Here is a 26,679-nt window from a genome sequence, read left to right as displayed (position 1 = left end):
CTAATGTGAGGGGGTTATTAGGAACTTCGTAATAGTACTAATACTAATTTTTGTTACAACAGTTGAACAGTTAAATGATGTACACCCCAGTAATGCTATGATATGACCAGACCCTATACCACTTGGTTTCCACGAGTCTGTAGTAACGTTGCATTAGAACTTTTCTGGATGTGATTTATGTTATGGTTTAAAGAGGACGTTTAGGTTTTGGCTCCTCATTTCTTAATTAAGTTAATACAGAGAAAGTCAGTAATTGTAAGTGTTCTGTACAAAGTCAGGCACACTGAGCGTATCTTAAAGCACTAGTGAAGCCCCTGTATTTACAGGTACATGGACACACCTTTAGATAATTGCACTTTGACCAACCCAGCCAAGGGGTCAATCAGTCTTTGTTCGATCACCTTCCTTAAATAGCCTGTTGTCCCTGGGGAGAGTGTTGACCCACTTGCTATAGCAACCCTCTAATACAGTGAGAGCAGCTTTTGTTGTCAGTTTCTATGAGTTAATTTTTAAGGTAAGCCAAATTATATCACAAGGAGTTTCATTTGTCGTGTGCTGAATATATTGACTATGTATACGATAGAAAATGATGAAGATGAATAACACCTTGAAGTAGTTTGGGTTGGTTGATGAAACTAGGTATGAAGTGAATGTGGAAGACACAGCTCATTACCATTGTACATAAGACATAACAAAGGGGCGACAGATAAGTCAACAGCACAGGTGCACTAGACTGGAAAGCTGTTTTTGTGTGGCAAGAATGTGTTGTCCACCTTTCAGCTTTCTGGACATGATCCAACTTCACCCTTTAAACTCAATATGATTTTATAATCACCAGAAAAATACCTATAGAGATTCAAGGTTAAACAATTTACTCTTACATAAATTCTGTGCCAGTGCCGTTTTAAGGAAAGCGCAAAAGTCCTGTCCATTTTTTTTTTAAATTTACACCTGAATTCTCATGGAATTGTTTCAACACTGATTAAACTTTATTATTCATTTGCAATATCGATATTGTTGATCTGGCATTGTCCAGGGGTGGCAAACTGGCATAGTTTTAATGTAGTTACTATGCAGTCTAACTTTGTCTTTTCCCAAGGACTTTTACAAATCTTATTACCACATATCTGTTTTCTTTCTTGAAGTGTAAGTTATTTTTTTCAGAGTCACATGTACTAGTAGCTCCTTGGTCCTTATTGTATGTTATTTTCCAGCACCATGTGACCAGTGAGCAATGACCAGTCGACAGAGAGGGGGTCATGGGGCAGGAAGGGGCATGGCCAGGATGCCTGCTGCCAAAACCAGACCCCGTCCATTCTACTCACCTGCCAGTGAGAAGGAAACCAGCAGTCAGATCCTGAAGGAGGCGCGGGCCTCTGTAACACCTGTAGGATCAAACAGAGTAGCAGGAGCGAGGAAACCTCCAGTGGGGCAAAGAAAACCTACTACTAACGTTACTACAAAGAAAGGTGGCCTTTTTGGTGATGCCCTTACAATCCAACCTCTGTGAGTATCATTTTTTTTTCTTCTTTTGTACAGCTGTATAGCCTTCTTTCCTTTGTACAACTGTACCCTGTTATTCTCAAGATTTCAGACTCAGGAAGTCAGATGAAAATTTGGTCTGTCATTATCATGTGATGTTGTATTGAAAGTTCAGCTTTCTACAAAACTTTGACACAGGTGAGTCTTTATAATGTGTCATGTTCTGGTTATTCATGCCAGTCTGTCTTTCATCTATATGCCAACTCTTACACATGAATCCTATTTCCTTAACTACTTTTGAGTCAGCAAATTTGTCATCTACAAAGTAATTTCTGTTTGATTTCTATATGAACAAAAAATGTCCACCTGCAGTGTATTTGCACTATATATCATGTCTTCTGATTGGCATTAAAGTTTTTAAACATGTAATGTTAACAAGGCATTGTAGGAAGTTGCTCTGGGAGTATACAAGAAGCAACACTGTAGTCTTTTATTATCATTGCAGAGGCCAAACAAGAACCCACAGAGACCTGAACAAACTGCCAGTGTTGGGAAACAATGTGACAAGTAGGTACCTCCCTCCATTCCATTGTACACATTATATTATAATCAACATTGTTTTGAAATAAGGTTGATTCATATTGATGTGAAGTAAAATGTTTTACTGATATTTAAAGCATTATAAAGCTATGATAGCCATGATCATCGATTTCTTAACGAGTCACAATGTCATCTATCAGGATCTGACATTTTGATTGATAATCAACATGCTAATCATAATTTTCTCAAAAAGCACAAGTATTTGTATTACAGCTGAAATGTTGTCACTGTATTGTTTCATTTTTATTCAGCTTCATCAAAAGATGCTAGACAGATATCAAGCCATGCAGGCCCACCAAGGAACAGTGGTGAGTAAAAAAAATGAGTGCAATATGCAGAGGAAGTTTGGCTGTAACAGACAATCATACTGATCACAGGAATGTACCATTTATTTGTTCACGTCCTGAAAATTAAGAATCTGTACTTTTTCAGTGCAATCAAGGAGGTTAAAAAAACTACTTGGTGCAATGTTATTATATTCATTCCAAGTGCCTTCTAAGACCTTAAGCTAAACTAAAGGTAAAGAAATTACTTTCTTGAGAGAGGACCCCTTGACAGCAACCACAACCCCTCAATTTGTCAAATTCATTTCTTTTCATTAATCTACTGCTCTCTTCATCCTTTGACCAAGAATCTACCCCATTGATTAAATCTAGATATTGTCTAAAGCTAAGCTATTGAGCAAACAAATATACAGCAACCAAATCACCAACTTCCATTGATAGTGAATATGAAGTTGACATAATCATTTATTTTGGTGTAGCCAAAACTAAGAATGAGAGCCGAGTGCTGTCCAGCCATGCTGGCACCAGGGCTCAGGACAGTCAGGAGATGGACGATAAGAGGAGGTCCGAGCTGAAGACCCTGCTACAGAAACACATTGAGAAGCTGTCAGCAATGTACCGTACTGAGGAGATGCAGAGCTTTGGACGCAGGATGAGGTTTAAAGGAGTCACAACACTCAAACCATCATTGTGAGTATTGTGGGGAAAATCAGTAAACACTGGACACAATAAAAAATGTATGATTGACATCTACATAAGGATTAACTGGCCAATGTAACCACTTTTTGGTGGTCCTTTGAGATCATTTTTTTAATGTAATCAAGCATCAAGATTCCTGTATAGAGTGACCACATAGACCAGATTTCATTTCTCGTCAGTGGTATTCTTGGGTAGCTTGGACAGTTGCTAAGCTTTTTAAGCAGTGTGGAACTAACTGCAAGAACATAATGAAGTGTTAGTTTTGTACCGGTATGTACTTAGTGCAGTATAGTAGTTATTTACATAAGACAAAGATTATACAGTAACTTGCTAATTAAAAATAGAAACATTCTTGTGTTGTAAACTATTACCAATGGTATGATGGCCATGTTCACTTTATGCTGTCCTTGGTGAAAAAAAGTATTACAAAGGCCCCCTGATAGTATACCACACTTTCTAAAAGCAATTCAATATTTACAAGTTTCCTATTATGAAGAGTAGTTTCTTCAGAGTGATGACCATTAGTCACCAGCTCCTGCCCCCCTCCCTTTCCTGTCCAGGTCCAGTCAGATCCAGCAGGTGTTCCAGGGCAGACATGACGTGGAGATCCCCCCCACAGCCAGGATAGTCAGGGTCTTTCTCAGCTCCACTTTCACAGGTCCAAACTGCATACAGTCTTAAAGTTCTTAGATCCAAACTTCACATTATGTTTCTACTCCTCATGTAGGAGAAAAGTTTCTTTATTATGTCACATAATGTAAGCTATTAACAACAGTCTTTGTACACCTAGTTGATGTTTTGGTGACCTTCAGGCACCTTTTCTCAAGGCATTACTGACTGGTTTTACTTTGCACAGGTGTAGCTACAGGCAGGTGTTGTGATATCAGTTTTTGTTGCCTTGAAGAAGGTGACATACTGTCACCAAAATGTTAACTAGGTGTTACCAATTTGGTTGTGTACAAAGAACTTTGTTATGAAGTTTGATAATGATAATGTTTGCCATTGTTAGTCCCTCTATTTCATTTGGTCATTAGTGCCAATATAGTTTGAAATTAGTGCTTACAACAATGTAGTTTGAAAGAAACAGCAGGAGGACACTGTATGTGTGACGGCTATCAATTTGCCTTGCCTAATCTGTAGACACTGCAGATGAGCGGAATGCCCTGATGCAGCACGCTGTGCCTCGTTTGAAGGTCTTCTGTCAGGAGAAGGGGTATGAGCTGCAAGTGAGTTATTATATGCTTCATTCTCTCACAAGAATCAGATAGCTTAAGTTAAGTCAATGGACATTTAAGGAATGAAGACAAAGTCGAACATTCAAAACGTGCCACAGATTTTTTTTAATGCAGTACCTCGAGTTACTATGTCTCTTTTATGTATTTTACTACAGAATGTAGTAACAGTGTCCTGTGTAGATTACAGTACAAAGGTTAAAACAAGCAGCTAAATGATTTTGCTGGTTGGATCGCAGCTTGTGGACATGAGATGGGGCATACGTTCAGAGGCAGCTAACGACCACTCCACGTTGGACTTGTGTCTGAAGGAAATCCACAACTGCCAAAAAGTCTCCACTGGTCCCACTTTTGTGGTAAATATTGTGTTTTTATTTAATCATTACAACTCAATGAAAACAATAGTGTTTTGTTTTGTTCCAACAGTTGGCTTACCTTTCTCTTTAATAAACACTAGTCAACAGAAATGTTTTCTGTAAATACAGATCTCCTGTTGGAATTGACCTTGAACTGATAAGTTCTATTTGTGTGTATTTGTCCACATAGACCCTCCTGTCCCACAAGTACGGCTACCAGCCCCTCCAGCCTAAGGTAGAGTCAGCAGAGTTCAACACACTCCTGGCAGGGGTCAACAGAAAGGAGGATCAACAGCTTCTCTTGAAGTTAGTTTTCATTTTTCCCGAAAATAATTTCATCAGGTTGGTAGAATATAGGATATGAGAATTCTTGTACAAAAAAAAAGTAAGTTTAATTTTGGTTGTGTACAAGAATTCTCATATCCAGTTTTCATTTTACTGACACAACTGAATGTTTCAGCCTTTTATACAACAATTTTGTTAAACCTGCAGAAAATAGTTGTTGTTAGAGTAACATCATTCCATGCCTAAAGTTTGAGTAATTATGTTCACATTGTGTTTTACCCTTCCATCTGCTGAAGTAGCTCTTTTTACCAAATTTCTATTGGTGACAGTGTTAGGCAGCAGGGTGCAGGTTAAGTTTGAAACAACATTGTTATTAGATATAGTGACCTTGAATGATCTCATGAAGTTTTCAACTCTAAGGTGAACTTTAAAAATTTTGCTATGGCAGTAACATCTCTGAATCTTTTCAATCTGTAGATGGTACCAGGAGGATGAGAATGCTATCCCTGCCACCTACATTCTTCAGCCAATCACAGCCCTCCTTTCAGACTACAACCACCCGACCAATGAGCAGCTGCGTAGTAAAGCAGAGACGACCTGGTGGGAAACATCCACCACTCTCCACACAATACTGATGGAAGCTGCCCTGAAAACCTTGCAGTCTGCCTCGGCTGCGCACAGATATGTTTGCTCAAGTAAGGAATCTGTAACAGTTATATGACTCTACTTCATTTTCATAATACTTATAAACTGTAATTATATTTTGATTTTGTTCATACTTTTATTGATTGTGCAGATTATAAAAAAATATAAAGGTTTTCGTGCTTGATTGTACACCAATTGAGCATTATGTATTCAATGCTTTTGAGGAGAGGTTTTCTCATAAGCTTTTGGCTTTAATAGATAAATGTGAATAAAACATGCATTAAATTTGTGTTTTTGAGTGAGTGTGTGTGTATGCATGTGTGTTTTGTATGTATTGTCATCATGTGAATGTCTCTCTTGATACACAAGACTTTGAGACTTTAGGAAACTTCTACAGTTACAGAGTTGGAGGTAGAGGAGGGCCTCCTGAAGTCAACGACCCCAAACCAGCAGTGCCTGTGGTTCAGGAGGACCATCTCTGGGTTAGATGCAGACAGCACCAAGAAGGACCAATCCAACATGGCTGCAAAGTTCATTGACCTTGATGAATCAGGTTAGTGCTTTACTTCAAATCAGCTTGTTTACGTCCCCTACAGAGGTTGGTAGATTACCTGATTATCATTTCAGCACCAAGGACAGAGCCATTTTCTTCACGGTGGAAATGGATGTGGTTAGGGCTTTCCATAGTTCTAGTTTTTGAACATTTCAGTTGAATGGATGTATTGCAAAATAAGAACCAGTTGAACATCAATCAAATGTATTCAGTTTATTGATCTGGCATTATAGTTTCCAAATGCTACATCCATACTTCTAGAAAGATCAGTGGTACCTGTCTCACTAGTTTTTTTGCCAATTCTGCTAGTAGAAATATTTGTTGTTGGCTATAAATACAAAGATTTTCCATCAATAGACAGCCAGAATGATTCAAGTTAAATTCATCTTACGTAAGATCAACAGAATAACTTTTAATTTGATAAATGGGAGACCACTCTAACACATTCCATTTAAATCTCTACAGTAGAATTGGTAATTCAGCGAGAACTGTACCTTGACATGTACACAATTGTATGATTGTATGTTCTCCACCTCAGGTGCAATCAACACTGAAGCCCAGGCCCTGCTGCAGCTGTTAGTAGAGAAGAGGATTCCGAGCAAGCTGTCGAGAGACAACATCCACAACTATCAGACAGCCTGGGGAAAGAATGGTGAGTTCATGCAATAATTTGTCCATGACAATTTGTATTTTTTCATATTTCTCACCTCTAGTCGTGCTTTGAATTATGAAATGAAAATCCAGCATTTCCTTATATTCACTAAATTAGGATTTGAAACAAAAGAGAAAGAAGAATATGTACAGCAGTTCTGCAGTGACTTTGAGGCCAGTATAAAGAAGATGGTGGAGGATGCCATTTCCAAACACGCCCAGTCAGAGGTCAATAACCTGCTGTTTGAGGAAGTATCCCAGCATGCCCTGTTCAGCCAAAGCAGGAGTAAGGTGTTCTATGGAAGACAAGACACGATCAAGGTATGTGACGAATCTAACCTTGAAATTTTAGAACCAGAAAAATGCCGTGGCTCAGTCATTAGGAAATGGAGAGATCACATATGATGATGATATTTTACAGCTTAAATACCTTCTTTAAGTAGAGTAACAATAAGATCTTACACCTTTTAGTTTCAACACTTTTCTTATTGATATTAAGGGTGCTGAAATGCGATAGTTGTATCTGATTCAATGAAGGGATAGCAGGAGTTAATACTATCCCAGCCTTATAGCAGGGGCTGCTAGGAGAATTTTTATTAATAGATATATATTTAAAGGAAACATTACAAATATTACAATTTATATTTTCCTTCAACAGGACATAGAGTCCTACCTCAACAGTGCAGTCAGTCAGCCTCTGGTGATCCATGGTGAGTCTGGCTGTGGGAAGACATCTGTCATGGCAGTGGCTGCACACACAGCCAGCCAGATGGAGGGAGGGAGGGCGGTACTGCTGAGGTTTCTGGGTACCACGCCTGACAGTACCACCATCCACAGACTGTTACTGAGTCTCTGTCAGCAGATCAACATGATATACAAGGATCACAGTCGTGTTCCAGAGGTAAACACTCGCGGCTGTCTGATCTCATTATTAAGTTCTGCATAGATGGGGCTTCTCAGGCAACCCTTCACAATGGCTTTCTTTCCACTAGCCCTGTGATCTCTTAGTGACTGTACCAAACCAAAATTACATTTTATAACCCTTGACTTGTAAAAGTATGATTTAAAAGACATCAATACACACAAAACGTAAAAATCCTTATTGACTCAGCAGTTACAGCCTCTTGTCGAAAGGGGGTGTAGACTTGTAGCACAAAGGTTTCTTACTATTGTAGCAACTCTAGACAGTTTTTAAAAGATGAATATGTTTATATTGGCCATACAAAATTCTTGAGTAGCAAGGTCTGTGATCTGCCATGTCATTTACATCAGTGCCACGGAATCAGTGCTCCATATGAATGCAATGTTAAGTATTGAATGTCAGTATATATAACTTTTTACAGACCCTGCAGGAACTAAGAGAAGCCTTCTCAGCATACCTGTCTAAAGCTACTGCTGAGCAGCCATTGGTTGTCATTTTAGATTCTCTGGATCAGCTGGACCCACAAGGTATAAGGCAGACAGTTATGGTTTCACATGTGTCTTCAACTCTTACCATTAGTAGTACCATTTGTAAACTGTTTTGTTTGTTTTATTTAGATCTCCATTTAATTTAGTGTATTGTATTATGGCAATCTGTAAGAGTCTGCATGCCATCTTAAGTCACTGTACTTTAATATAGATGGTGCCAGACAGCTGGGGTGGCTCCCCAAATCCCTCCCTCCTCATGTCAAGATGATCCTGTCCACCCTTCCTGATCAGAAATATGGATGTTTCCAACAGTTACAGGTGAGGGATGGTTTGGTTTGGTTATACAGATCTCCATTAGTGACTGATGGTGTATTTTTTTTCAAAATTGTTAGGCTGGTATATAATTTAATCTAGGCCTCAATAGGCTGGTAAATAATTTAATCAATCTTAAACTTCAGCTCTTTTCTAATCTGTAATTTGTAATCAGTCTCCATGGCCAGGCTTAGGAGTGTAATCCACCACTAAGCATGTGCCGTTTTCTGATACGGCTGCCTATCTTTTCTAACCAGTGCTGCCCTCTAGAGACATTCAAGGCATCCATATCCTGTGCTTGGTCAGATGCCAGTAGGGTTATGCCAGTCTGACTTTACTACTGAGCTTTGCCAGGAGTAGCACTAATAAATCGTGATGCATCATGATTCTGTTTCCAGGCAACTATCAAGGATGCAGGGCTGTTCCTGCAGATCCCTGCCCTGCAGGAGGATGCTGTAACCCACATCCTGGGCGGCTGGCTGCAGGCGGCTCACAGGAAACTCACACCTGAGCAGACTCACCTGGTGGTGCAGGCCTTCCACACCTGCCCACTGCCACTCTTCCTCAAACTAGCTTTTGATGAGGCTTGCAGGTGACAAAAGGGTCCTTCTTATGTTAGATATACATTTAGGGGGTCTGCATGTAAAGTTATCAAAATTGTACAAAGCAGAGTTAAAAGATAACATTATTCCGTAAAATATTAAGAGTTCCTCATAAAGAAATATTTCTTTTTAATGTATAGTTTTGATTATGCAAATAAGGTTTTTACTAAGTTAAACATAACATGATTGAGTGTCCATTGACCACTTCCTGTTACTCTACAACGAAAATGTGCTGTAACTGCAAAAGCACAAACATCATCTGCTCAGGAACTAGTAGCTTCTTGCAATGTCTGTCAAGGTTGATAAATGTCTAAATCTGCCAACTCTGAACTCAACTTCCTGTCACTGCTGCAACTCTGCCCTTCTGCCCTTAAATGCCTATTACTCTGTGTTGAAATGTGCCTAAATACATCTATAGGCTATGGAAATAATAAAAAGGCCACAAACACAGACACACCATAAACTTACAATACATCAGTCCACAGAGGTGAATGAATGATGTAGAAGTAGAAGATAGTATTTTGGAATGGTCATTGCTAATTGATGTATTTTACTTCTGTTATACTAGGTGGCATTCTTTTTCCAAGCCTGAGGAGACTCGACTGCAGACCACAGTGGTGTCATGTATCCATGCCTTATTTGAAAGGGTGGAGAAGGATCATGGGAAACTACTGGTTCAGCATGCCTTGGGTTACATAACTGCTGGTAAGGACCTTTGAAACACCGTCTATTTGTGTTAATTGTTCTTTTATGCTAAAAACAAGGCTGTACTGTTGATTGCTTGTTGACAGCTTTACACTACCACTGGCCGTTACGGAGAAAACGTCCTATAATGGGTGAATGTTGGTGAAACACGGTGAACTACGGTGAAAATGTGTCACCCGGATTCGCATTGTTCCCATGTAAATATGGAGGGGTGAAAGCGAATCTTGCACCTACGTGACAGAAGAGTAAAACATGGTGAAATGAAGGTTTCACCCCTAGTAAAACAAACAGCAATTACGTTATTGTGTGCGTTGTTTCACGAGCGCTAGCGACGTGCCCGGCGCTGTCCAGTCTACGGCACTGGGACAGAAGACTGCCCGCCCAGTTCCTCAGCGCAAGCCGGGGATTTTTTACGCTCCCTCCGCACGCCGGGCAAATTTTAACGGTTACAGACACTGGGACTGAAGACTGCCCGCCTAGTTCCAGGATTTTTTTACGCTTGCGACCGAGTCACATATTTCTGGGTCGGAACCAAAGTTTGATTTGCCGCATGCTTGCAAGCACCTCCTTGTTGCAAGTAATTAATTTTTCATTCTGAAATCGAGAGCGCCATGACAGGACCTGTATCTGACAAGGAGACTAACCCTCTTTTGTATCGAGAGCTCAGACATCTAAGCGCGTCTAATAAACTTATAAAACACATTTTAAAACATGATAAAACATCGTGTCCGGGCGTTTTACCAGTCAAATACGGCGCTAAATCGACTCCGGCCGCCATGACGCCCGCTCAGCGTCTGCAAGACGTGCACGTGACCGGAATACGCACCTCTGCTTGGTTGATCCTACGGCTGTAGGGGGTTCCCCACTATGATCTGCGCTCTGATTGGTCAAGCTGCAGAATTCTTTCTTTGCTGCCCCATGATGCCTTGCGCCCACCCGCGCGTCAAACAAAATTTCTTTGTATGAAAAATGTTACATTTGTACGCACAAAAACGCTATATTCCACAATTACATTGCAATATTCTCGTAAAGAAATACACAATTACAATAGTCTTTCGAGAAAGTATGCATTTATATCCGCATTTATGGGAGAATTTAAGCTGGGAATGTCAAGATACGGCCACGGAAAATTACGGCTCCCGACAACAACAACAACAAAACTTACTCAGAGGATCTAAAAAAGACGTAGAATATATTTCCTAGTGTTGCACATGCTGTAAAACTATGAGTTATTGGAAGATTTTCCTGCATGGATGATTCGGGTCGGGTAGAAGCTGCATGACCGCCAGCCCAGTCCGGTACCTCATGGTATGGTATGCCCAATGACATTGTATGCATGCCATGCTGGTTTTACTGTCATTTTTCGGGAAAAGAAACACTCTGGTAGCAAAACTCCCCACGATGTCACCACGGTTTTCGATTGATTTTTTTTAATAGTGTGGATAGGGTCTAATACCAACCAACAGCGGTAAAATTTCCCCAGCTTGTGCTGATGAACTGGGCGGGCGTTCTACACTCCCAGCACCGGCTAGATAGCGGCGGGCTACCGATGGTATGTTTTTTTGTCTATGGAGTTGCGTGCGCCAGTACGATGACACCTTTCACCGGAGGTGTTAATTTCAGCGGGGTGAAACACGGTGAATTTTCTATTGTGTTCTGGTGCAAAGTAAACACTTGGCATTTCACCCCATCCTTGCATAATCTACTCAAAATATGTGATAATTGCTCAAAATTAACCCCTTGCAGAGTAAACATAAAAGGGGTGACTTTGACTCAGAACAATCAGAGTACCGATTTTAACCGTACTTTCACTACCATTCACCCATTATAGGACGTTTTCACCGTAACGGCCAGTGGTAGTGTTACATCAGTCCTACAACCTCTAACTTTGGTTGTTCTATCCACATGCACAGCTAAGTCTGGGCTGACAGAGTCTGAGCTGGAAGACGTCCTGTCCTGTGATGATGAGGTGCTGAATGATGTGTTTGAGTGGTGGGTACCGCCTGTACGCCGCCTCCCGGCCATGCTGTGGGTCAGGATCAAGACTGAGCTGGCTCCGTACCTGGTCGAGAGAGGTTTGTTTTCAAATGAAAATCCTTTCATTTTCTCTTGAATTTGTGTCATGTAAAGGAAGATTTTGATTAACGTTACACAGTTTGTAGGCAGTTCTGTAAGTTTTGATGTGTTTTTAGTGGTTTAATATACAGAGTGCCTCTCTGCTGCAAAACCATGGCATCGTTAATAAAGATATGACTGTTTTAGTGCTAATTGTTTTGCCCTTGAACTTACAACACAATAAAAACTTCCTTTCCTTGACTTCTAATGTAAAGTTAGATCGCCAGAAAAATAAAGATTAACAAATTTACAAAAGACAAAAGTCTCATCTTTGAAATGGTATATACTGGACACAATCTAAGCATGTAAGATGAGTATTACTTTTGATAGTCTACACTGCTCATACCAGGTATACAATTTACTCAATTCTCCCCCAGGTGCAGACGGTGCCAGTGTGATCTTCTGGTACCACAGACAGTTCATAGAGACTGCCAAGCAGAGGTTCCTGTCATCTGAGGAACAGAGCAGGAAACTACACAGCAACCTGGCGGATTACTTCCTGGGGTCATGGGGTGGAGGTAAGTACTTCCTAGAGTTAAAGATCGGAGCAAAAATGTTTCATAGGATTGCAACTATTAAATGTAGTGTACATGTTATTGAAATGACATGTGTATGTTGAATTCTGTGCTAATTGTGGGACATCGTCATGATTATATCCCTTTATGAAGTTGAAAGATCTGATTATCATTTCAGCACTAAGGACAAAATCGTTTTTGTTATAGTAGCAGACTTAAGAAGCTGTACTTCTGTTATCAACAATAATGTTTTGTGCAAAAAAAAGCCATCAGCTGATTAGGGTTTATGAAGTTGGTAGACTATCTGATTATTATTTAAGCACCAAGAACAGAGCCTTGGTAAGATGAGGAGTTATATGTAATAGTTGTTGATTTTGTGCAAAGAGTGGGCAATCAGCTTATTAAAGTCCTTTGATATAGTTGGTAGAGTATCCGATTATTATTTCAGCTCCAAGGACACAGCCATTTTTGATGTGGGGGACCTAACATGATAAACTTCTGATAAATCTTCAACCATAGACATTTGTGCATATTCTAGGCCATCAGCTTCCTTTAGGACACTTTATGGAGTTGGTAGATTGCCTGATTATCATTTCAGCACCAAGGACAGAGCCATTCGTTTCGGGGAAGTGGACTTAAGAAGCTGTACATTTAATATTTATCAAAATATTTTGTACCAAGTAGGGTATCATCTTGATTAGGTACCTTTATGAAGCTGGTAGTGTACTTGATTATCATTTCAGCACCAAGGACAGATCCATTTGTTGAGAGAGGGAGTTTTCTTTATAAGCTGTAGATCATAGAGTTTTATGCAATATGCAGACAATCAGCTTGGTTTAATGCCTTTATGAAGCTGTTAAATTATCATTTTAGCACCAAGGACAGCCATTTAAAAAATATGGAGTAGACTTCATAAGCTGCTGTTGTTAACCATGTCCTTAGGAGAGAAAATTATTGTGTCTGACATTTACTAAGCAACAATGATACAAACATATCAGTAGTGAAAGCCCCCAAAAGCACAATCTATACATGACCACACATTCATATGATATATCTTTCTGTTACACATTTGGCTGTGGCCATAAGTGAATAAAAAAATAATGGGTATATTATCTTTACAGGGAAGAAGAAGCCATTCACCAATAGGAAGGGTAAGAGTGGTTCAGCAGGCAGACATGTGGCACCCCAGCCCCTACTGTATGGCACCAACAAGTACAACCTGAGGAAACTCTCAGAACTACCTCATCATCTCATAAACAGTGGGAATAGCCAGGTACTCTTAGTATAGATACTTTTAGCATATATGTCTACAAATGTCTTTTTTTTCACATCAGATTCTATTTCTCTAGCATGGCATGGTGTAAAGCCCACTACAGCTAAGGTTCATAATTATCACCTGACTTGCCACCTGTTGTGCAACTCTTAAGTTACATAGAGTTCTACTAAATTTGCATCGTTCCTGCAAATTGTATTTGTCCAAAATGCTTACTGGTGATTCTGAATGATGTTCTATTTCATGACAGGTACTGAAGAAAGAGGTTTTATGTAACCTGCAGTGGTTGGATACAAAGTTGAAGGGAACATCTTTGAGGTAAGGAAGACAGTTCTACTTTCAATGTCAAGTTTTGACAATATACAACCTGAAATAGACTTCCTATTTGATTTCAAGTGACATTTTTCAGGGTAGAGAATCAAGGATCATTAGTTGGTTCTCAGATTTTTAAAAAGGAAAATATAGAAAGTGTATATCATAGTAGCAGAGAGCATGGAAGGAAACCTGAATATCATTGTAATCACTTTATAAAACTGAGTGGAGCAAGGCATGAACCTGTTCCTCAGACTTTGTTTTTCATGTTTTTCCAGTGAATCATTTGTTTTAAAACTAAAAGCCGAGAACCAACAACTCGAATTGGTGCGGCCTAAGCTAGCATCTGCCTTGGCTTGTATCTGAATCAGATGTACATTCCCTAAAACTCCCTCTCCCATCTCAGACTGGTTCTGGATGATTTCAATGCTGCATGTCGGTCTGTGCTGACCCCTGACCTGCAGACAGACATGGATGTACAGTACGTACGTGAGACCCTGCAGCTGTCACAGGAAGGGCTGAGGTTCCACCCCAACCAGCTGCCAGGCCAGCTCATCGCTCACATCAAAACTCACCAGGTCAGTGGGTGGAAAGAGTTAGTGATAGTATGATATCTAATAATAGATTTGGTACCTTTAGAACATTCCTTTAACCATTGCCACACAGCAGGAAATATTTCACTCGCTAGGTAAATGTGCAAGCTTGAAAGACATTTTTTGCAGTAGTACGGACTCAGTCAGACTGTGTTTTTAACTCACAAGGTCCGTTTGATGTGCTAAGGTAGGTTTTAGTTGAAAGATATCCTCAACCCTCTGGCAATTTTTAATCTAGCCTGGAGATAAACAAATTGACTATGGCTTTTCAGTGATATCCATCAAATTTGATTTTGCTTTCTATTAAACTGCTTGACTCATTCTTCTTTATGTCAGATACATACATGTAGATTTATGTTTAATGCTAACTACTGGTATAACCTGTGAATGTAACATTGCTGTTTTTCTCCAGGACACCTGTGGGATCCTGTCCCAGGCTAGAGCCCCACCCACCGGCTCCTGCCTGCTGCCTTCCAAGTCCTTCCTGACGCCCCCTGGTGGCCCGCTCGTGCACAGCATGGTGGGCCACACCCTGCAGGTCATGGCTGTGGCCATGACTCAGGACTCCAAGTATGCTGTCACAGGTCAGACAACAGACTCCTTTAAATCAATGCGGTTTCTTTCTTATTCAAATTATTAGGTTTTTAAGTGAAACTAAAACAAACAAAGAAACAGAATCAATTTGTTGATTGCCTAAAGCCCACACAATTGAAAATTGCAAGAGAATTGAGCGTATTTTTTTCTTAAAAACCTACCCTATCACATTGAATGGGGCTTGGTGACCTGCACAGTAATTAAAAGGACACTGGATGTATTGCTGCTGAATATGACAGGCAATGCTTTTCCTCAGGTTACTGATGTAACTTAAGGATTGTTGCAGTAGCTGCATGCTGTTTTCTTGAAAATCTTTGTGATGGGAAGCAGGCAATATCAAGATAGAAGAAGTCTCTCAGAGAAACATTCTACCCTGCACAATTCATGTACTGGGACAAACATGTATCTTGACATACAATTGTATACATTGTACATTTCCTACTTCTCCCTACAGGTTCTCTGGACAATTCCCTGAAGGTTTGGGATGTGACAGATGGCTACATGTTGCGCAGCATTGATGATGTACCATGGCACATTGAGGCAATGATTCAGCTCTTCAACAACGACCAGTACATTGTGACATCTTCAGTTGATGGAATTAGAGTGTTGAGGTCAGCGAAAGAGTGCCTTTTTTCTTGATGTTGAATTAGTAGACAGATAGTAAAAGACATAGTGCACTTTGAGACCAAATATGCACACCTCTGGTCTATTCCATGTCATGTATTAACTTGTGGATGAATTGCAAAGCACACAATAATACAGAAAACAGCTTAACAGCCCCAATTCTTGCTCATATTTTGTTTTGTCTATTCCTTGTTTGCTTTATTTTTTGTACAAGATTTTTGCAAGCTATAAGAATCAAGTCAAGTTCATTGCACAAATGTACAATGTAAGGAAAAGCATTATATTATTAGGATTTATATAGGTCATATACATGTATGTACAAGACTGACATGTCCAATTTTATCCTTGACAGGTTTGAGACAGGAGAACAGGTGTACTTCTTTGAGAAACCACAGGAAGAGGAAAATGACAACTATTATATCTTTGGTCATGGCTGCATCCTCATCGCTATAGGGTCCACAGTCAGGGTGTTTGACCTGACCACAGGTAAAGCCAGCATAGTCAAATTTTACTTGTAACTGTACATGTGTTCCTATTGGCCAAAAAGTTATAAGATAATGTTTATGAGAGGGCCGGTCTGTTTGTTTGTTAAGACCGTCATCTAGTCTGTGGCCTGCAGTTGCTTTTCTTTGAGAGCATTTAAAGGAGAGGCAAAGTATACAAAGATAAAGATGGCATGACTTAATAAATCCATGAACATATAGTCCTAGTGAAGTCATAAACATATGACATTTTTATATTCTTACAGTGTGTCACATGCATGGTATTACAAAGACATGTATGTTTACACTATAGGTGCAGAACTTGAGCAGGATGAGATGGGTGACCAGGTTGCCAGAGCTCTAGTCAGCCCTACCCAGCCCCTTTTCTGCACCCACTCTGCCATACACAACATGAAGCACCTCCTGCACCCCCTCATGGAGAGTAAACGGTGTAGCCCCGACCTCCAGAAGCTTCTGGAGAACCTCCGAGACATCCGCAGACTGATCGAGGACAAGTCTCTCTTTGGAATCACCTGCAAGGCCCACTTCTTTGAAATTGCATCCGATGGCACAGTAAAGTAAGTACAATGAACTTGAAATTACTTCTGATCTTTGGAATATCTATAACTTTATGATATTGCAGCTCATACTCTGAATCTTATACAGTTGAGATGGTACCAATATTAATGGTCAGGTAGATTTTGTAGCAAATAGTACTATGTTCCTAAAGTTTGATAAAGAAACCTTCATCATTCAATCATCCAAAAATTAAAAGGAGTGTTGAATCAAAGAGAATAAAATTAACACTTTTTTCCATTGCATTCAGGCTGTATGACATCAACACTGGCAAAGAAACAACAGTCCCTGCCCTTCAGAAATGGAACCAGAACAAAGTGGAGAATGTCCACCGTGCCTACTTCTCACCAAACGGTCGCTTCCTCATCCTCACCTTCATCAACTTAACAATGATGCTGGACCTAGAGGCTGGGGAATATCGGGAGGTGGGCAACAAGCAGACTCTTCGAAGGATGGCTACAGCTCACGGTACCATGTTGGTGTCTAGCGGATATGAAGACTTCAACATCAGCATTTGGGACCTTTCAAGGCCCTCACTAGTTTTAGAAGAACCAGGTACTGAAATACTAACAATAGTTCCAAAGAACGTCAATGACAAATTTCTTCTGACGTTTGAGCCAGACGAGCCAGAGAAAGGGGAATCGGTGGTAGCTAAGATCATCGACGCTGAAACAGAGGAAGAACAGGATTCTCATTCGTGCAGTAACCTTCAGCTGGAGAAAACAGACGTCAAAGCAGTCCATGTTCTCTCGGACAACCGCCTGGTCATCCGAGCAGGAGAGAGGAAGAGGTTTGGGGTGGTGGACATGAACACCTGGGAGGTGGTGACTCCGCTGCAGAGCAACCACGCCTCGTGTGAGCGACACTACGCGGTGGTGAATAACGAAACGGAGCTGATATGTCAGGGCTTCATGGAGAAGGATCTTGACATATGTCGCCTGGATTCAGGTATCTATTCATTACAGTTACTGTAAATGCAATTAATTTTGCATTTGAAGGGCATTTAGAAAATAAAACTACCACGAACATTACAAGATTTACAGTATTTTATCAATTGTTATAAGCTACCATATTATAGCTACATGTATGATTTGGAGTTTTGATGGTAAAATTTTTACTTTGCATTGTCGATAGTGTTAATATTTGATAATAGACAGTTGAATGATGCATTTTTAATGTGTTTATAATTGATACAATGGAGTACAGGTGGTGTTCCAATGCTGACAATTTTTTTGCTGTAGAATTTCAAGATAGATACTAGATTAAGCATACTGTTGGGATAAGCCTTATATATATATATATATATATATATATATATAACATTTGCACTGTATTTGGTCCAGGTGAGGTCGTTGACAAAATCGTCCCAGGGCTGGAGCAACGCTGTTACCAGATGAAGACAGATAAAGAGGGCAGGGTGGCACTTCTGCAGTTCCTACATCCTAAAGGAATGCTGCTACAGGTAGGAGTGGAGTGGAATTACGTCAGGGCTCTAGCCAGCGTCCGTATTTCTGTCAATTGATGGAAATTTGCTGCGTGTGACGGAAAAGTTTTTAAAACAATCCGTAAACCTTGACGGACAAAAATTCTTGGTGGAAGCTACAGGTGGCTTGGGGACGCTGTCCACGGTCGGAAAGCCGCACACTGTTTGTCTTGCTATTGTTATGATTGCTGACTTAGTGTGTCGGCTTCTTTCGCATACGATAATCTCATTAACAACCCGTTTTTCAAGGTCTCAGTTCTGTCTTTGTAACTTAATTTTCGCAGTTCTCGCGACAATGGGAATTGGCTGACGGAAAATTTGAGTTGGCTAGAGCCCTGAATTACGTATTGTTTTCTTAAATAATGCCCACAGAAGCAGACTTACATTCAAATGTCCCAAGAGACCACTCAGAGATGGCTATATATAAAAGCTGCTCTATGTAGTCACTGACTGGCAAGGATTTGTTATGTGTCATCAGTGGGGGGAATTATCTAAAAGACGGATGACAAAATTCAAGTGGTCATATGTAAAATAAAAAAAAAACATTTCAAGAGGCATCAGCTTGATGTTAAAAGTGAAAGTGAAAATGATCTTAATGAGGTCAATGACCATTTTAGCCACTCTTCCACCGGTCTTGACAGAGTATGAAATGCTCTGTACATTTACATGTATAGATTGAATACCAGGAAAATTCTCCTAGATATTTTCGACAGGTACAATGATCAGCAGACCACAACATTGCGTCCCATTGTGTCCCATTGTAAGGGGACTGGGACCCTTTGCAGTAGCATTTGCTTTTGGGGTTTAGCAACAGCGCGGGATACATGCAAAAATATAATGCTCCTTGTTATGTTTCCACATTTAAATGAAGACATGTTTGTTTCAGATCTGGGATGTTGTGAGTAGAACCCTCCTGATGACAGTTGAACCAGAGGGAGCTGATGCCATCACCTTCAGGTTTGGTCTGTCCCATGCCGGCACACACCTGGCCTTGGGGAACTCCTGTAACATCAGCTGTGGGGACACCACTTTTATCAACGAGGGGCCGTGTGTGCTGGAAATCCAGACAGGTCAGTCAGCCACTTTCAACTGTATGGCATGACACATAAATGAAACCTTTATCAAAGTATGGTATCTTCTTACATAAACATTCACATGGTGCACTTGAATTAAGAAAATATTGTTACATACCATACTGTCTATATGCAAATGCATCCAAGCATAAGAGTCCATAAGAGTCGATCAACTGAGTGAGGGACAGGACTTTAAGTTGGTTCTCCTGCAAACTGGCTCATATCCCTGTACCTGAACTGAAAGTTTAGGTGACTCTGGTTGGAACTCCTTGTATGCTGTGTAATACTAATATGTCTTGTAATATTGTACCATCTCTATTATGTACGTATGTCTATATTTGAATTCTGTTTTGTCATTGAAGTGCATGCAATATCCAACAGTAAACAAATTGTGTGTGTGTATTTTTTTCTGACAACAGGAAAAGTTGTGCATTTCTTCCCTGAGGGCCACATTTTCCTGGAGTTCATCTCAGACAGCAGAGTGGTCTCCACGGACGCAGGACAGTGGCATGTCTGGGATGTCACTACTGGTATGTGTAATTAGTCTACTCTAATATTAAGTTTTACATACATGTACTTTTGTAGTAATGGCTATAGTTTCAATGTAGGCACTCTGTAATCTTGTCATAGCCAAGGACCCAATATATATGTTGTTAGTACATGTAGTTAGTTGCTACACATCTGTGTAGCAAGTGTTCCTTGGATATCTGTCTTGACCTCTGACATCTGAGTAGCAAGTCACAGTTCATGACAAAAGTCTAAAACTTGACAATGATTTGACAATGCAAACTTTTAATGAAGAGGTGTGTGATGATGATTCTACTTGGATATAATCCCTGTGATGTGAATTTTGATAGAATTGGACTGGCTTAAATAAGATCAAACAGGCAACAGATTGTTAGGTATGTAAATTCCTGTCCTTGGTGCTGAAAAGAGTGTCAAATGTACAATGGCTAAGAACAAAGAGCAAATTACTTCCAGTGTTATTTTTTTGCCAGTAAATCTTATTCAAAGCCATACATGTGCAGATTGAATGTTTTTTTAATGGCAATGTACAAATTGAATAAAATAATTCTGCCAGGAAATTCAAGGTAATACATTAAAATACATTAATACATTCATACCTTAGATATCCTGATATTTAAAGATGTCTGCTGAAGGTCTCAATTACAACATCTTATTTTAATGGGAGAGTCGTATGTTAGCTTGTAGAATTATGTTTTGAGACGTTATGCATAAACTGAGCTGAACTGCAGTGTGGCTAAAAGTTGAGGGCAACAAATGGTAATGACAGACATCCTACATGTACTAATACCTTCCCATTGTGTCTATTTCAGGAAGCCAGCAGAGTGTGATGTCTATCCCTGTACACCCCATGATTGCGGATGGCCTGATCCTGAGTACGGTAGGAGACCGTGTTCTGGTGTCAACTGGAGATAAGAAGACCATTGCTGTGTATGACATGTCTTCAGGCACACAGCTGGGCAGCTTCACCTTTGAGATTATGGTAGGTTCAAACCGAAAGCCTCCCCCCTGTCACACATAAATGTAGACAACCATGGCCTCCCAACCTTATCCAAACCATGGTTGTGGGTAATCTGTGTGTAAGGTCATCTGTAGTTTAGATTTGGTCTAAGCAGCGTTTTTGTAAGATATTAAGCATCTTAAGAAGAAATTTAGCATGTGTAGATGAAATGTAGCAAATATTTGCTGAATTTGATAAGTAATATTATATTTTGTCATAGTGTGTGTGCCAGACAATATGTTTGCGATGGATTTATTATCTTTTTTTTGCATTGACCTCTCCACTGTAAAATTATATAGTGCAGTTACATACTTCTGTAGTTACAGTACTAGAACTCCCAATATACATTATATTTGTTTCAACCATGAAATTAAGCACTGAAAAACGAGTAACTTTACAGTATTAAGGGTCATTGTCACTAAAAACTGATTCTTCATTGTGGTACATTTTGTATGTGCTAGTCAATGTAGGCACCACAGTTTGACTCTTTCTTGTTCACCAACAGCTGAAAGAATGTGTTCTTCTCGGAGGTGGTGACTTGGTGGCTGCTCGCTTTGACAGGAGAATGATCGTCTTAAAGCTGCACAACAATGTCAAGTAGATGACACACATGAAGCAATTATGTTTCATATCTTGCAATACTTCTTGATGATGATGGTGATGAATACCTCTTGTTTGTGGAACCTGTTGCCACAAGCATTTTAAAATTTCTAAGATCCATAAATTTAGGTAAGACTCAGGGTTGTAGCCAGCATCCGTCCTTCCGGCCTTTGATGGAATTTGTAGCTGGGGACGGAAAAAAAATTTGCCCATTTCGTCCTCTGTGAGCCAAATTTAACCCTTAAAATGCAGGAAATAGCGTTTCAGAGGGACCAGATTTCAAACTTTTCTAGTAGGAAAACGCTGCGGCAAAGCCATTCAAATTTGAGGGGACGGAAAATGATTTCTGTCTGTCTACAACCCTGGTAAGACTTCTCGAACATTGTCAGCAACTCAAGAATAAATCTATGACTCAGGACCTTAAAGTTTCAGGGATAAGTACTCTTTATAGTTGGTGTTCAATGTGAAGTACTTAATATATGCTAGCATTGTATAAAACACAGAACTCTACAGTTGAGTATTCAACTAGTATCTCTAGCATCTTCTGTGTGTTAGTGCAATGGTTTTGTAAATATGTAGCAATCTATCTATCTGCTAATCTTGCAATGTAATGTACATTTTTTTGTATGTTCAATTTGGCAATTAGTACGGGATTTACACATTGTACTATGTCTTGGAATTTATTGCAAGGTTATTGATTGTATATAATGATGAGAGTTTCAGAACTAAATTCATGAACTTACTTGCACAGGAGACTAAATGCCCAAGTAATGGTCAATCAGATTGGTTCTGAAAATAAGTCTTATGTCCTTTGTACTGACTACCAGGATATCATATGCATGTACAATCATGTATTTCTAGTCTGCAGTGATGTTCCATATGCATGCAGTAAAAAAATGAACTTGATGCAAAAGTGAGGTATTTTTCATTATAGATCTACAAAATTAATGTAAACCCTTCTCTAACTTTAAAAGTAAGCTCTTATCAATAGTTGAAATATTATATTGATCAAATTATTTTTCTGTATGTTGTCTTTTATGTGAGCAGATTGTATATATTCAGATCACAGAGATGTTATATATTGCATTGCAATGATTAATTGAACATATTGAAATCAGGCACATTTTGGCAATATTAAGATGATTCTAGATCTAGCTTTAACATGTATCATGAAAGATATATATACTGGTGGTGTTTTGGGTCCCCATGTAGTTTTCTGTAGGACTTTTGTGGGGTTTTCTTGGAGGTTTTCATTTGAATTTCATACCATTAGGCACAATGTTCATATATTGGTGTTATAAAGCAATGGCAGGTACAATTTCCAAGTCGCATTCCTTGTTCAGGAATTTCTGATGAAAGTGCAGAGATGAAAGTAAAAACCTCAATAAATCAGTCTCTTACAATGTCAGTGTTCTTGGTCATATCTTCATAATTTCACCCCACTACTGACAGACACTAATGTACCATACAAGAGCGCCCCATAGTGTACTTGGTTGGAACTGCAGGGTAACATGCTGTAGAACAATGTCAAAACCTGTGTTAAACATTTACCTTTTCACCGAACATAAGGCTGGAGAGCCAAGGATGCTAATGTGCTGAATTGCATAATGTTTGAAATGTATTGCTGTTGTTGCATGGGAAGAAATGAATTTCAAGCAATAATATAGATAATATATAGCCTTTTTATATCGAGTCTTGTCAATTAAAGCACTGGTCAATTTTTTCCAATATCAATTTGTAAGAATTTTAGTGGCGATAACCTTGATTCCCATCTATGAATGCAACCTTAGAATTTATTCAGTTCAGTTCATTGAAGATTAACCCATGGGGCTCGTGTACTTTGGCCTGGCTGGTGTAGATCCATATTTGGTCTCAAGAGTCCATATTTGGGTCAATAATGGTCAGCTGGCCAAAGGTCAAGTATTGATGGGTGGGCCAGTGTCCACATCAGCATCCGTTCCTTTGGCCAACAAACTTCTGTGTGCATATGTATGTGAGTCCAGTTGGTTGCTGTCCTGTCTATTCTGTTTTCATTGAACTTGACTGAGCAGTTGTCTACATACAGTGCAAGGATGGCAGATGGGTAAGGATGCATGTTCTATCTGATTCTAAAACAAAGAAAGTGACCTCCTTGAACAAAAGGAGTGGACTAAATTGTAATAGTATTTATACCGGCGGTAACAAATGCTTAGCTTACTGGTATCTATATGTAAGCTATGGGTCGATCTTTCTTTGTACTCGTTGAGTAATGATAATCTAACCAAAGACTAATAACGTTATATCATAATTTTAGCCTTTTTCACCATTGACAACTGTGTAATAAGTTAAATAACAACAAAGTATCCTGATTTTTACTTACCTGAACCGCTCGGGTTACGATGATCTCAACTTAGCCCTGCTCAATCAAAAGTCTAATATACTATCACACAAATGTGAATTCATGTGAAAATATGATAATTAATATGATAATATTATGGGAAGCGACTGAACCAATGTACAATGTATACAGTATTCTACATGAGCCGAAGTCATGCAGCTGGACATTTGCTTTTAGTTTGAAATATTTTGGGAACTAAAGCACCTCTACATGGGTGGCTCCCTCAGTCCCTGGTTACATTGGACTTACTGTAAATGCAGAAATGTTCGCGGTGGATTAATGTTCGCGGTTTTCGCGGTGACCACTTCACCGCGAACTTAAAACCACCGCGAATATTTTTCTATCATGGTATAAGACTGCAGTCTATGGTGTTACCGCGAAATTTAATCCACCGCAAAAAGTTCTTTTTCCCACTACCGCGAAATTAAATCCCCGCGAACTTAAATGCATTTACAGTACTTTAATTACCATGCTATTATTGTACCGATATATGTACGTAGGTAAGGAAGTTGTATAACCTCCTTGATGTACTAGCAGGCAATTCACTCTGATTGCTATAATTTCTTTGAAGACTACGTTTATTATTGCAAGGAAGTTGTAATGTAATGTTAGCGCTCTGGAATCAGGGCAGTGTCTTGCATACAGCTGATATTGTAGTTGTATACCACTGTTTTGCTTGTTTGCAATTAGCTTTTGGTCATAGTTTTGCTATGAAATTATCATATTTCTATAATTTTGATGCTTGTTTGCAGATTGATGCATCTTGGTAAACTCCACAGCAAAGTGATGTTGCAGTAACATTTGCATTCCCCTCACTTACCAGCTAATGATTCACCCCCTACAGGGCTGGTAATCTTGTTTCCCCCCAGGCAACATTCTTTCCCAACTCCTTTGTTGCTACAGCTGTTACGCTTTACTAGCCATGATTGGCTGCTTTCTTTCTCCCCCAGGCTAATATAGTGATTCTCCCCATTAGATTGACAGGTGACATAACCCTTGACCTTTGACATGGAAGTTGACATCATCTTGTAGCATCCTGTCTCTTTGTCTAGCATTTTGTCTAGTTGGTGCTTTATAGTTTTCTTTCTCTCTATTAGATAACTTTCTTATAACATGGCTAATGTAGTGGCAGCTTTATGCCAGCTTTGCTTTGGTGCTAATGAAGAAGAACAGCCTCCTGGCAATAAGTATGTTGTGGAGGAAAATACAATCCAGAGGGACCAGATTGAGGAGCGACCAAGGGGTGGTCGTGAAAGTCAGCATCAAGGTCAGGAGGGAGAGGGTGATCCCACGCCCATAGAAGATCCAGATCCCATCCAAGATGTAGTAGTCGATCCAGCCGTTAGGTAACTGTGGTGTAGCACAATTAAGGGTGTAATGCACACTAACTGACAAGTTGAATTTTTTTAACTCTGTAAACTCACTAGTCTACTTTCAGCTTTGTTTGCAGTTTATATGACAACCTTTTGCTGTGCTGTGGTTTTTACTTTTCCTGGGGTATCTAGTATCTTCAGTAAATGTTGTATTATTATTATTATTTTTTTTACATTTCTATGATAAACTGATATCTCTCTTACACTATCATTTATGATAATATTGATAGTAATCTTTCTCTATTCTAGCTGTCCCGTTCTACCTATTCACAGTATTGGAATTGACACTATGGATGTGATACAGAATAACCAGATCACTGTACAGATGTGCTGGAAATGTTGCATTGTTTTCTTATCACTTGTTATTAAAAATCTGACCTTGCCTTTGAAAGTATTTGGCAACAGCTGTACATTATGACAATTGTCAGCAAGGATGTCATTCAAAGCCGTTCAGAGAAATTATCTCCTATTCAATTTACAAACCAACATTGCATTTTTGTGAGCACAAAATTAGTTAAGATACACATTTCTTGGTATCCAACCATTTTCAGCTGTCCTTTCCCCTTAAGTGTCACTCCTGTTTAAAGGTGAGCAGAATATGAAAACATGTGGATACCAAGCTGGTAATCAATCATGTCAACAACAGTATGATTGATATGTCTGGAATCAACAGGCCAGCAGTTACTGTAGCAAAATTCAGCCTGCCAAAGCTGCATCATGTATGCATACATACATGTACTACGATGTAGTGAAGCATTAGTTTTAACATAATATACCTGTTCCATCCATCTAGTTATGATGACAGTCTATCAGGAATCTGTACCAGGCTCTGGGAATTGGACACAAACAGACTACAGCCTGGCAGGGACTATGAGATTGATACCCAGGTAAGACGTGCAGACCAAGATTTTGATGAGAACTTAAGTTACATCATGATTTTAGATCTATTCAGGGACTCTGTTTTTTAGTATGAATGATGCAAAAAACTGTTCTATGCAATTGTGAATACTACATGTTTGAGTAAAATGTTTGCAATGGAATGTCAGTTAGTCAGGATCATGTTTTATGATTGGTAAGAAAAAAAGGTTCTTTTCAATCATTGGCACTTATAACTGCAGTTTATATGTAATGCTCTATTCAATACTAACTGAATCTATGTTTCCTCAGGGCCGTGCCAGGTATGTGGAGAAAGGAGAGACCCCACGGGACATGGCCAGAGACCCCCTATTTTCCTGGGTTGATGAAGATAAAGTCAACAGTATACCTACATTCAAAGGTAATGTTACACTCACCTCTAGTTTTGTCAATTTGTATGTAGAGTTTACTAATAGTAATACACATACTTTTT

General features: G+C 39.5%; 2 protein-coding genes across 2 annotated transcripts in view; both read left to right on the top strand.

The window, feature by feature from the left end:
* The window catches only part of LOC118409668, a 23,487-nt gene extending 498 nt beyond the window's left edge, over positions 1-22,989 (top strand). The window contains exons 2-33 of the mRNA XM_035810850.1: positions 1,214-1,506; positions 1,988-2,049; positions 2,334-2,390; positions 2,846-3,056; positions 3,626-3,723; positions 4,206-4,291; positions 4,537-4,653; positions 4,844-4,959; positions 5,416-5,633; positions 5,981-6,136; positions 6,675-6,788; positions 6,906-7,108; positions 7,446-7,688; positions 8,131-8,236; positions 8,409-8,515; positions 8,908-9,101; positions 9,680-9,816; positions 11,730-11,891; positions 12,309-12,449; positions 13,568-13,719; positions 13,970-14,037; positions 14,438-14,609; positions 15,037-15,208; positions 15,673-15,829; positions 16,195-16,328; positions 16,638-16,902; positions 17,151-17,848; positions 18,244-18,362; positions 19,270-19,453; positions 19,876-19,986; positions 20,794-20,963; positions 21,487-22,989. Coding sequence (XP_035666743.1) covers positions 1,235-1,506; positions 1,988-2,049; positions 2,334-2,390; positions 2,846-3,056; positions 3,626-3,723; positions 4,206-4,291; positions 4,537-4,653; positions 4,844-4,959; positions 5,416-5,633; positions 5,981-6,136; positions 6,675-6,788; positions 6,906-7,108; positions 7,446-7,688; positions 8,131-8,236; positions 8,409-8,515; positions 8,908-9,101; positions 9,680-9,816; positions 11,730-11,891; positions 12,309-12,449; positions 13,568-13,719; positions 13,970-14,037; positions 14,438-14,609; positions 15,037-15,208; positions 15,673-15,829; positions 16,195-16,328; positions 16,638-16,902; positions 17,151-17,848; positions 18,244-18,362; positions 19,270-19,453; positions 19,876-19,986; positions 20,794-20,963; positions 21,487-21,582 — 5,298 coding nt within the window. The 5' untranslated portion in view covers positions 1,214-1,234 and the 3' untranslated portion in view covers positions 21,583-22,989. The remainder of the gene's footprint in view (positions 1-1,213; positions 1,507-1,987; positions 2,050-2,333; positions 2,391-2,845; positions 3,057-3,625; positions 3,724-4,205; positions 4,292-4,536; positions 4,654-4,843; positions 4,960-5,415; positions 5,634-5,980; positions 6,137-6,674; positions 6,789-6,905; positions 7,109-7,445; positions 7,689-8,130; positions 8,237-8,408; positions 8,516-8,907; positions 9,102-9,679; positions 9,817-11,729; positions 11,892-12,308; positions 12,450-13,567; positions 13,720-13,969; positions 14,038-14,437; positions 14,610-15,036; positions 15,209-15,672; positions 15,830-16,194; positions 16,329-16,637; positions 16,903-17,150; positions 17,849-18,243; positions 18,363-19,269; positions 19,454-19,875; positions 19,987-20,793; positions 20,964-21,486) is intronic.
* A 1,746-nt stretch (positions 22,990-24,735) lies between these two features.
* LOC118410456 (poly(U)-specific endoribonuclease-B-like) overlaps positions 24,736-26,679 on the top strand; it is a gene marked incomplete at its 3' end in the record, with an annotated part of 3,639 nt that continues 1,695 nt past the window's right edge. The window contains 3 exon segments of the mRNA XM_035812188.1: positions 24,736-25,304; positions 26,125-26,218; positions 26,499-26,607. Coding sequence (XP_035668081.1) covers positions 25,072-25,304; positions 26,125-26,218; positions 26,499-26,607 — 436 coding nt within the window.

Source organism: Branchiostoma floridae, chromosome 2, assembly GCF_000003815.2.
Source record: "Branchiostoma floridae strain S238N-H82 chromosome 2, Bfl_VNyyK, whole genome shotgun sequence".
In the NCBI taxonomy this organism is placed as follows: Eukaryota; Metazoa; Chordata; class Leptocardii; order Amphioxiformes; family Branchiostomatidae; genus Branchiostoma; species Branchiostoma floridae.
Note: the sequence above shows the minus strand (reverse complement) of the source record. Positions and strands in the feature narration are given on the sequence as shown.